The sequence below is a fragment of the Chamaea fasciata genome, unplaced genomic scaffold, assembly GCF_029207755.1.
Source record: "Chamaea fasciata isolate MVZ Bird 193981 ecotype frontalis unplaced genomic scaffold, bChaFas1.0.hap1 SCAF_6, whole genome shotgun sequence".
Taxonomy (NCBI): domain Eukaryota; kingdom Metazoa; phylum Chordata; class Aves; order Passeriformes; family Sylviidae; genus Chamaea; species Chamaea fasciata.
Window position 1 is genome coordinate 6,575,040 of NW_027094091.1, and position 12,087 is coordinate 6,587,126.

General features: G+C 36.6%; 1 protein-coding gene across 4 annotated transcripts in view; it reads right to left on the bottom strand.

Moving 5' to 3' along the window:
* MAEA (macrophage erythroblast attacher, E3 ubiquitin ligase) overlaps positions 1 to 12,087 on the bottom strand; it is a 48,883-nt gene that overhangs the window by 4,782 nt on the left and 32,014 nt on the right. For 3 of the 4 annotated variants that reach the window (XM_066185320.1, XM_066185322.1, XM_066185323.1), the window contains 4 exons: positions 9,600 to 9,722; positions 8,626 to 8,739; positions 6,546 to 6,622; positions 455 to 563 (listed from right to left, as the gene is read on the bottom strand). In XM_066185320.1, coding sequence (XP_066041417.1) covers positions 455 to 563; positions 6,546 to 6,622; positions 8,626 to 8,739; positions 9,600 to 9,722 — 423 coding nt within the window. The remainder of the gene's footprint in view (positions 1 to 454; positions 564 to 6,545; positions 6,623 to 8,625; positions 8,740 to 9,599; positions 9,723 to 12,087) is intronic. The other variant, XM_066185321.1, reaches the window with a different exon arrangement.

The following is a 12,087-nucleotide window of genomic DNA, read 5'->3' on the forward strand; positions in this document are numbered from 1 at the left end:
CAGTGAGAAGTAATGTGAGAAGTAGAATTAAGAACAGCTGCTGGTGTATTAAAGCCACAGTTTTGTATGTTGAACAAGACTCTTTTTTTTTTCCCTTTTGTACTTCCCTATCTTCTGCCTCTTGCTGTATATTTAATTATTGTGCTTCCAGTCCCACAGCTCTCTAATGCTGAGTTTATGGCAAGCCTAGCTCAGTGTGAATTCATGTTACTATTACAGTCCAACCGAAACAATACAAATACTTTATATAATACAAATACAATACAAATACTCTTCTGGATTAATGTACAAGGACTGGTTACTAAAATTAAGAACTCTTACAAAGGTGGAATTTAGGAAGTAAAAGTTTAAAAAACCCATTTATTTTGATATTATCAATGCAGTTTCCTGTGCTGAAAAAAGAACTGAAGCATCTGTTTTAATATTGTACTGTAGCACTGAATTTCAGTGTTACCTTATAGGGAGAGATATGAGTGTCTGAAGGAAAGGCCAACATTCCCATCACCTGTCGAACCTCATCCAGCTGGCTTCCCTCAGCCTGACTGAAGTGCTTTCTTGCATGTCTGAAATAGAGAATTGATAATTTATTAGACCGCCTGGTTTCCAAATCAAGTAAATTGACTTAATTATGGAAGATTTCAGAGAAAACCTCTAGATTCTGCTCTCAATACATGAACTCCAGGAGTGCTCTATGTACATTCAAAGAACTCGAAAAAACACATCCTGCAAATGGGAATGCAAGAATGACTAAGAATTAGCATTTTTACACTGTAATTTCTTAGAAACCAGAATCTTTTTACTGCAGTGTGAAGTCTTGACTCATCTAGAACTAAAACAATCATGATTATTAGAAGAAATGTCTCTGCTCATGGAAGCTCAGTGTATGACACTCTTCTGGCATCCACTTGCCAGTGAGATAAAGGTAGTCTGAAAATCAGCTGTTCCAGACCATTTACACATCAAGAGTGTTCAAATATCTGCTTTGCTTATACTGACATCTGGGGCAATGTTTATTTTGAATAAATGATTTTTTGGGGGCAGGGGTATAGGCTAGAAAACAATATCACTTTCTGTTCAGACTGCAAGAAATTGCAGGGCGATGTAATAGAAAACACCTTGTAAAGAGCACTTTTCTTTGCCAGGAAAATAAAAAAAAATAATTAGAACTTTAGTATAACTTTTTCTACTTTAACACATTCAGATTTAAGGCATACCTGCATGGCTGAAAGCTTGGATATTTGAAAGAAGTGACAGAACTACCAGAAACATATTTAAATCAAAAATACAGACTTGAATATTTTTCAGGAAATAGTAAGAAACCACAAAATTATTACCAGATTATGAGGATATTCAACTACTTCAAAAACCCTATATGAAAGTTTCCCCAGTCTAGTCTTCCCAAGATCAGTAATTCTCAAGTTGGAGTGCAAGACTGCAGAAGACCCTTCAGCCTTTAAACTGGATGATTAGTTCAGCATTTCTGCTAAAAGCTCCTGTTTTCAGTGGTGCACAGATGTAGCACAGCAGGCTGGGTATGGAACCAGGATTACACTGAACTTTTGGCATTACCTTAGTGTTGGAAAATTTTCCCTACACTGTGACTTCTGAGCAGTTTGTATTACAGGGAAGATACCAAGTCATCTCTCAAGTCCTCTACTAAGAGTTCACTCTTTTTTAATTTTAGAAGAGTCATTTATTAATTCCTAAATTACTTTTAGGAATAGACAGTATTTTCAAAATGCCCATTTCGTGGCTTGAATAAGAAAACTAGGCAAGTTTGTTTTGCCTTTTTTTTTTTCCAATTCAGAATTTGACTACTACACTGAGGTCATCAATACCATGAGAAAGTCTCTTTAGCAGTGTTTCAGTACTCCCACTTCCTCTCCCACCCAAGCCAGGAAGCAATGGAAGTTATGTAGGACAGAATGTTTCCACCCAATTTCCTATGCTGGGTGAGCAATTTGGGAATGTAAACATTGTTCCTCAGGTAATTACTGTTATGAGGGCAGAAGCACAAACCCCCTGGCCTGAGAGAAGAGATAGCCTGGAAACACTGGAAGAAAGCTAAAGTAAGGGTGGAGAGCTGCAGATGAAATGAAGAGCTTTTGAAAACAAAGATCAGGCAAACAAAAAAACTCAGATCTACCAGCTGAGATAAATAACTATCTGTGCATGCATGAGAGAAAAGAGGGGGAAAATTCTTCTCTAAAGAACTGATTAGAGTGCAGTTGTGTTCTGTGATGGTAAAACAGAAGTTGATGCTTCAGTTTGCAGCAGCCTGGTTAGTGCTGAGGTTCTCCTCCCTGCCAGGCCATCAGCCTTCCATCACTTGCAAAGTACTGAACACTCTGAGACTTGGTGGCTGGTTTGGGTTCAGCCAGAATGACTTAGGTTTTCCAAAGTGACCTTGTGCTAGTTAGTCTTTATCTCCTGACTTTCCCTCTCCCCTGAGTTCTTAAAAAAAATAAAGGAAGGTTTCCCACAAGGTCTGCATGCTATGGCTGAACTTCATCCACTGAGAAATTAAAATGGATATCTTTCAAGATTTCTTTCAAAGGTGAAGCAAGTTCATTAATTCATAGCACTCAAGTCTTTTTTAGATTGGGAAGAACACACATTACTGTAAATTACTTGGGAATACAAGTGAACAACACTTTATTTGCCCTCCTAATGCTATTCATCCCTTTCTCCTTGTCATTTAGCTATTTCCATCTCTGTGCAAGTGTTGTTATGCTCCTGGAGGTCTCTGAATATTGCAGTGCTTAATTGCAAAGTTTTTACCACCATTAGCACATACAAGTCTCTATAGCTAAGGCAGGGGGCTAAACTCTTCAAGAAAATATTTTTTATGTCCTGACAATAGACCAACCCTGAAGCCACTAATTTCCTGTGACAGATCTAAGTAATAGGCAGAAAATTTTGTTTTTCAAATCCCAGAATGATTCTGTAAACTCTGCAAGGACAAAGTCCATAATCTGTGTGTCCCTCCAGCCCACACAGGTAGAGCTGACATACTGTACTTGACAAATATTTACAAAAACTTGAAGACCTACAGTTCACTAAGGGTACATTAAATTGTTACAAAAGGATTCACATTTGCAATGTCCAGCTTATATATCTACATATGCCTGAATATAAAAATGAACATCCTTACTGGGCAGTGGCAATATAAGATGTTATCAAGAAAAGACTTGTTTCTACTCAGTTTTTTGGCCAATGTCTGAATGCCTTTGTCTCAGACCCTTACGGCAACCAGGAGAATTTATACTCAAAGTGCTCAAAAGATTTATTATTTTTATACCCAACCAAAAAAAATAAAATGTTCATTCATCCTTGTAGGAAGGAAGTTGACTAAAATGGTAGACTTGTAGCCATTTTCTCCTAACTTTGCCCATCATCAGCTATTATTTACTCCTTTTTGTCCTTTGTATCTCCAGAACAAGAAGTGCACATGATGCTTTGTTAAGCTTTTAGACGAGAACTTTGTGTATCTCTGGCATTGCATAAGAGCAAAATATCAAAATGCCGTCAAATTTCCCAGAATGAAATTAGTGAGAGCTCCTAAAGTGAAATTGGTGTAATCAGTCATTCATTGTTACTTTAGTAAGTACAAATTTGACAAAAAAAGCCCCTAGAGACACAGAGTTAAAGGCTAATGATACTAGGCAAAAAACTTTGTGTTATATTTAAGGTTAAGAGATTTACTCTTTGTATTCAAGAACAGTTTTTTGCATTCCTGAAACTTGCACTTTCAAGGCTACTCTGATAAGGTACCTTAGGGGAAAGTCTGTTTGTACTCATTCTAAAAAGCCACACAAATTCAAACACTTATTTAATAAGATGGATAATTTTAAAGTTCACATCAATTTTAATGTAAAAGCAATGTCACTTCAGAGGTTCTCAGCAGGCAGCAAAAGCTTTCAAACTTATTTAAACACCAGCTGCGTTTCAACAAAATGTCAGTTCCCCCAGTTCCACTCATACAGGAAACTCCTTGGTAAACAGCCTCTTTCTCTGCTTTCTAATGGATGCCTGACCTATTTATTGCACCAGAGACACAATACTGAAAGAATTCTGTAGCAGGCACTTAAAAAAAGCAAGCTAATAAAACCACAAGTTGCAAGGATTTGCTAGAAGCAATGAAATTTATGCCACACCTCCCCAAAATGTATTCCCTTATTCATTACTTATTTATTTTGAAACAAAGTAGAATGCAGTGGTAAAAACTTACAGTTTTTAAGCCACATTTTTGAAAGGAAGTATTGAGATGTTGAAGTCTGAATGTACAAAATAATCAAAACTCATCCTGCTAAAAGGGAGTCAATTAAGATATAGAAAGACTTCCACAGCTCCTTTTCCTTTTACAAGTGGTTAGGAAGTGAAAGCAGCACTGCCATGACTGGCTACTTATAATTGCCAAGTATAAAATGTATGTCAACTCTCAATTTCATCAGGTATATGGAATAGACACACTTCACCCCAACAATGCTCAATATGGATGCCTTGATTGCCATATAGACAGGAGCTCTAAGTTCTAAACATTAGAAAGGTTACTTCACACAAAGCATGCTGTGTCCTCTTGAGGGGTGACAGCCTGCAAATTTTGCCACTTCAGATGTGGAAAAGGGATGAGAAGGAAAGACATATCCAGTAACAATAAAATACAGAAGAACCTTATCTGCTTTGTCCCAGTTCTCAGCCTATTTCCTTATTCCAGCTCTGTGCCTGCCCTCTGGTTTTCAAGCTACATAAGGAAGCTGTAGCTCAAAGAAAACAGTTTTTAGAGCATGGACTACTCATTGTTAAGATGCATGACTGCACACTTGGCAAAGAAACAAACTGAGAATAAAGCTGAAGGCACAGTATTCATTTGGTATACAGAGCACCATGGGCTTCAGAGGACAGATAATGGAGTTGAGTCTCTTTCACCCTTTTCTTAAGTACTTGACAATTCCTTAGGATTTGATAATTCTATCAAAGGGTAAGTGCACATATCTAAATGCTAGCTTGTAGGTTCTGTTTTTAATTATGTTAGGTTTTAATTATTGACATTAAAATTAGCTGGAGTTTATCAGATTGCACATTTGCATTGGCTGGGACAAGAGCAAAGATGATTTAAGTGCAAGTAGGGCAAAGCAGGAATGATATTAGCTCAAAGCAAGCCATGCATCTGAATGAAATTAGAAATAAAACCTGAAACTAACCCCTAAAACTTTGCCCTGCAGGAGAGCTTCTCCATCTAGATTTGGGAATATGCTAGGATGTTTTCAGTCTGTGCATACTTTATGATGGTTTTCTGCACCTCTGTGCTGCTCTGACCAAAAAATCAGCTCTGCCACAAGTACAAGTTTCAGTTTCTGAAGCACCTAGTTTGGGTTTAAAGGCAGAAGAACTTGCAACTTCCTTAACAAAGAAATATTACATGGCAACAGTGTTCTCATCAGGATGTACCAGCAAAACTTCAGGTTGGGCCATGAACTTCTCACCTCTCTCTAGGTTTAAATATTCTTACAAAGCAACCTGCTGAGAGTTCTCCCTCCCCTGTGCACATGTAAGCTTCAGTAGCTCTGCCACCTGCACTGTACTTTGGTGCTGGCAAGGTCACTGCTTATCAAATTATCAATGCATTTCTTTGTCCCAGTATCAAAATTCATTCAGCAGGACTAGTTTCCTGTGTTATCCTGGAAAATTATTCCACCTTAAATCAGAACCATTAACTCAGATGTATAAATTGCTTCATGTGCTGGCATGAAAAGTATTGTCAGAAAAACTCTCTTGTGGTTGAAGTCAGGCAGTGCTGAGGTGTGACTGCACTTCTGTTACTGATTCACAACCCCACTGGGCATTGTTCCTTTCTCTCTGTAGTCCCCACTGAACTTCTTCAGAACAGGTAAAAATGGATACCGAGTTGGTTTCTTCATTTGGAGCCAGAGGAACGGAGTGAGGAAAACCTAACACAGCTCAGCCCTCTCCCACCCACAACCATATAGAACTCTAAATTAGGCATCAATGCAGAGGGTGAACATGGCCTTGCAGGTAGCTTGCAGAACAAAAAGTTTAATGAAAATAGCAAAGCAGAAGAGAATTCAGTCAAAATTTAAATGTTAAAGAGGAAGGTTTCATTAACATTTTAGTATTTCTGGTGATTAAAACATTAATGAATTGCCATAAGAAGCTGGCCATACCTCTTGAAAATTAGTTAAGGGTGAATATATATTTATGTAGTACACTGTATGCCACCAGAAAATCCATTTAATTTTTCAAACAGGTTGATTTTCTAAACCTTGATTTTGAAGAATAAGAAGACACAGTTTCAGGGGTAGGTAACATCAATTCTTTAAGGAGGTGCATCTGTGGAATGACACTTTGCCTTTAAAAAAAAATCCAAGCCCAGCTTAAATTCAAAGACTGATGACAGCACCAGGTGAAAGACCCTTCAAGGCTTTACAGGGCTTCTGGGTGTTGCAACAATAGTCACATGTTTCTAATGAAGCATAATACCATCTTGTTAAGAAAACTGTTTGGAAAGCATCCTAATTTCATACCTCACAGCATCCAGTCTCTTGTTCTGTCGAATGAGTTCAATGAACTCCTGAATCCTTAGGCTGAACTCCAGACAGCTCTGAGATTAAAGACAAGACAGGGTCTTAGATGGTGCCAAAGCTGCACCGCACGGTTTGTTAACGACTACGTGTGCACAACAAAAAAGAAAGTGTTAATAACATGCAACCTGGTTTGCTTGCTTTTAGGCATTCATGCAAAAAAAGTTGAAATGCTGACTCTACAGACAAGATCAGCACAGAATTCCATAAAAGCAAACAAAATCCTCCTCCTCTTGCCTCCTTTAAAACTTCGGCAGGGATGAACTTTTTCCTAATGAGTGAAAGCCTTGTTACCTGAGACACAAATGAGAGTAATAGGTGATTTCTTTGTATTCTCTTACAGTTTAAAGTAGTAGACTCATCAGTAGTTTTGGGCTATGTGATAATTTAGACAGGTCAACCCAGAAGACTGCAAGGAAGAAACAAGCCTTTGAAAGTTTTCTGAAAAACCCCAATATTAACAAAAAACAGCACAAAGTTTAAGTTGCTGCAATACCCTCCCTCCCTTTCTTCAAGCTTCTATCCCACTCTTCTTGTCAAACATCTAAAAGCCATGCTGGAAACAAGTCTCAAACAAGAAAACCAAGTAGCATTTACCTGTTTACGGAAAAAGGTAAAATTTGAAGCCTAACGAAGTTGACAGTGTCCCTTTAAATCAAATTCCATCACCAGTTCACACAATCTATAAAAAAACTTTGAATATGTGGAATTAAAAAGATTCTCCCCCCCATAAAAGAACAAATCACTATGCTTCTTTATAGGGACACAGTCAACTCTTTGATTACCTTACGAAAATAATGAAAACTCAAAGTGCTCTGAATCATGTAAAGAACTCTATTCCCTGTGTTCCTCTGCTCCACTTGCTGAGTGTTTTTTCTTTCCCCATGTTTCTAATGAATAGTTGCCTTTTGTTTATTGTCATCAGCATAGTCATATCAAAATTCCTCAGTGACTTCAGTAGGAATTTGAGCAATTCTGAATTTCTAACAGTTAGCTGCCTGGGGTGACTAACGCACACATTGCAACAACTGCTTATTTAAGATTTAAAACATGAGCCATTTGAACATAAAAATGATGCATTCTTTCATTTGTTAAAACTTACTAGTTTAAGGAACAAAAAAGATATTCTCCAACTATGCATTTTTCTGAAATTAAGCCCAGATTTAGCAGAAAATAGAAGTTTTCCCTCTTGAGATTTTCAATAGGACTATTTTAAAATACCTTGTTATCCAAATCTACACAAACCCCTCATCTAGAATTTTAAATAAGCTTGTTTCTACTAAAAATCTGATCAAGCTTTTTAATTGTAAATAATACTAAATCCCAGGGCTTCCTATTTTGCTAAGACATTTCAACAGCAAAACTCACATGCCAAACAAATGAATTTTCAAGTACGTCAAACAAATGAATTTTCAAGTAAGGTGCAAGCCAATGGCTCCAGGGGTTCTGAAGACCAGTGTAACTATAAGCAGAGAGTTCTAGACAATCAGATTATGCACATTCCAACTCTGTGTAGCTTCAAACAACCCCACAGCAGCTCTTAACAAGATTTCAGATCGCTCACATCTGTAAAGATGATGTGACTGCTTTCCCAGGCCACCAAAGAGTTTAGATTTTAAATAAGGCTTGCATTCAGGTAGGTGGTGGCTGGGATTTTAGAACATTAATGTCGAAGAGTAGCTAAGCAACTAAAGCAACTAGAAGCAGAAATGTTTGTGTTTCAAAAAGAAGCATAGTAATTTCTCTTCTTCCAACTCTGATCTCTCACAGCCTTAGCTTTGTTTTTTGTTTGATTAAAAAAGAAACAAAAAAGAAGAAAGTGTAGGGCTTGCAGAAACAGATTTTTGTTGTAGTTCATTTTTCAAATAGAGGATAGGGAAGATTTTTCCTTATTTACTGCTGGTTGAAAATTGGTGATGAAAAAGTAAGATGTTCAGATTTTATTTCTTGTATTAGTTAATATTTTAAGATTACACAAGGGGGATTTTTTTATCAGTAAAATTATGCAACGTGGTTTACATACCAATTCTGGTTTTCCTTTAATGGTTTCCATAACAAGATCATCATTTTCTCTAGCGTAATCACTGGCAGATTTACTTTTGCATCCCATCTTCGGCTCGCTCTCAGTTTGGCACCCCTGAGTGACAGAGAATGTCACTCTTTGCTTATTGTTAAGTGCACTCAAACATTTTTGGTTAAAGAAAGCGCTTAGTTTAAAAAATACAAGACAAAACATCTTTGAGGGAGGCAGGGATTTCAGTTAATATCAGTTAAAAACAGATTTCTGCAAGCCCTATAAAAGATTACAGCATGTTTTGAAATGCATAATTGAAGAGGCAAGGAAATTTAAATGGACTGCATAGCAACAAGTACACAGCATGTCCTGCTCATGGCACTCAATGGCTTGAGGAAGACTTTTTGTCTTTATTACTTGATTAGATTCCAGCTTTTGATTTTGTATCTTCTCACAGCAAGTTAGTTCTTTACCCTAAAGTTTTGTCTTCGTATATTCAACAGTTAAAATTACTAAGACTAAAATCTGCATGAAATTTCTCTCAGAAATTTTAAACCCGAGGGCAGAGATTACCAATGAATCTTGTTCTTAAGACACCCTCACATATAAACTGAGTTATAGTCTCACCAGGATGCAGAGTTATAAATATAATTTTACATGCATCAAGACACTACATATTTCTGCATTTATTTGTTTACAAATTACACTAAACCCAACTGAGTACTGTATTTTATTTGAGCATGATTTGTTGAGTCAACACTGAATCCAGAAGATGACCTATCACTCACTTCCAGATCTGACCTTTCTGAGCCTCTTTAGCTCCAACTACCTATGCCTTTTAAGAACATTTTTATACTTACTGTCCTTACTTTTATATGAGACCTTTTTCAAGACCTGTAATTTAAAACATATTGACCACATCCAGCATCCAAGTAGTTTAGAAAATAGTTTAAGCAAAATGTGAACTTGTTACATTTTCGTACCTTCATTTTTCTGAGTCTGGATTTGTTGTCATGACACCAAGCCAAGCAAGTCATAGTCTCTTGTCTTTCCAATGACTCTTCCACTTCCTTAGCAGTCAAAAACATCTCAATATTTACCAAGTCCTTCAAAAAACAAAAAAGAAAGGAAGGTCTTGTTAAATTCTACTCATACTTTACACAGAAATTCTTCAACTTAGTTGGAATACAGAGATACAAAAGACTTCGTTCTCAAGACCTTTGGATTTTAGAACTGTACTTTGCAAAAAGACATTACAAGATATTTCCATGGACTGGAATGTTCTGATAGTAACAACAGTTCTCTGAGTCTAGTTATATAACAGAACAAAAAAAAAAAAAGAGAGAAAACTATTAAAAATCACACCTAGAATCTTGCAGATTTTTATACTGTTGACATGCTTAATATCACAAATATTATTATAGGTGTTGTGAACAAAACCACTCTCAGAAACAGATGGCATTTTCAGCTGTCAGAATAGCTGAATATACTTAATCTTAGAAGTTCTATCTTCCATGAGACAAAGCTGAAAACCAGAACTAGCATCAGCTATATCACATAAACATCTTGCATTTCATTACCCAGTTTGTCCTTATAAAAGGAAAACTTCCTCATATAGGAAGTCTAATACTATTGGGAAAGTGGACTAAATTATGTTAGGGTTATCAGAATGGTTATTTACAGAAATTTCAACAAGACACATGTATTTCTAGAGTGCAGCAGAACTTGCAGCTTTTACTAAATCTCTCTCTCATTACTTGAATTTTAAAACCAAAATATTAACATTTATTTTACAGGTTGTATGATCATAGCAACAAAACCATTTACCTTCAAAAGAATAAAGGGCCTCCCACAGCTCTACTGGTATCAAATCCAGGTAAGTTAGACTGAGCTCAGAATTCAGACAGCTACAAGTTTACAGGACAACATTGAGATTGGACTTTAGTGGACTCTTCCCATACCCTTAGGGTTAAAAAAAAATTAATCTACTTTATCAGTGTGTTGGCAAATGGACTGAAAGAATGCCAACCTGTTCCACAACAGTATTTTTAAAGTATTCCTACAAGAACATGAGAATAATCTTTTTGCTGCTCTGAAGTTTTCCTGATGATAGGCTCAAGTGGAAGAAAAGTTCATTACTCCCCAGTGCATGATAAGGTGGCCATATAAAAACCTCTTGCCCATTAACTCATCTGTGTAAGTAGCTTGACACATAATGCAGTCATAATAATTATCCTGCTTGCATTCCATACAGCTGCTGAGTGGAAAGACAATTCCATTTAAGTTACAAACAATAACATCTCCATATATCTCCTCAAGCTTACTGGAGCTATGTGCCCTCTTAATGAACAGCATTTGCTTTTACACCAAATTAAAACAAAAGCATTTGCTTTTACATCAGAAAAAGGACTGGATCTGCTAAGCAGAAACAAATCACTGGTTTAATCTCATTTGTTATGGTTGAAGCTTCATTACAAAAAAAAAATAAAATTAAAGAAGCATAAGGGCAGCATTTGTTATAAGCCCATGAGCTGGTGAGAGAATCCCAGCTATCTGCATTTATCGATCAGGTGTTGGTATAGCACCCCTCTACTATGAGCAAAAAGACTGCAATTGCTGCTGAGGCAGACAAAAATCTTAAATAAAAAAAGAATTTCTACATTGCTTTTGAAAATTTAAAATGAAAAAGGTTCTATTTAACAAAAATGCTAATTAGAGTCGTGGTTGCCAAAAGAAGTCAAAGCTTGGCAGCCTTCTCTATTAAATAGACAGTATGTATCCAGAAAACAGAGGAGAACATTTTAAATTAAAAGAGTTTCCTTCAGAACCAACAATTACATTTAAATTGCACCAATAAATAGGATTTTCTTCTCTGTTGACTTGATAGAAAGTTAAGGAACATTATAAAAAAGGCATTAAGAAATCCTTTTGTAGAGACAGGAATAGCTTTTGCCTTTGACTAGAAGTAGTTACAAGTCTTAATCATGCAGACTGATCACCACAAAAATACTAAGATACAATTAGGCAATAAACCTTTAAAAACCCCACAAGCCACACAGGTTTTTTTTAATCCAATCATACTTTCCTATCTTTTCTGGTGGTGCCTGTTCTTGGTGCTTCTTCCTTAGCTAGGACTAAGGAAACCGAAGAAAAGAGTATCAGAGGATTTATCAAAACTAGCACAGCCCTTCTACCCAGGCCAGTCAGGAGTACAAGCTGTCTGCCTCATCTTGGATGGACAGGAACCAGTTTAGCATTTGTAAGAAGTTTTTCATGTTCCAGTCAAAAAAATCCCAGTTAAGACCCCAATCCGGAATAGCTTTCTGAAAGTATTCTGCCATTCAGAGTTGTACAGGCTGCAGACCATAGAGAAACATTGTCTTTCTCAGCTCCCAAAACAGGATTAAGATTTCACAGGGTGCTACAAAGAGCATCTCTTATATAATTTACATATAAAATTGAGTAAATGTA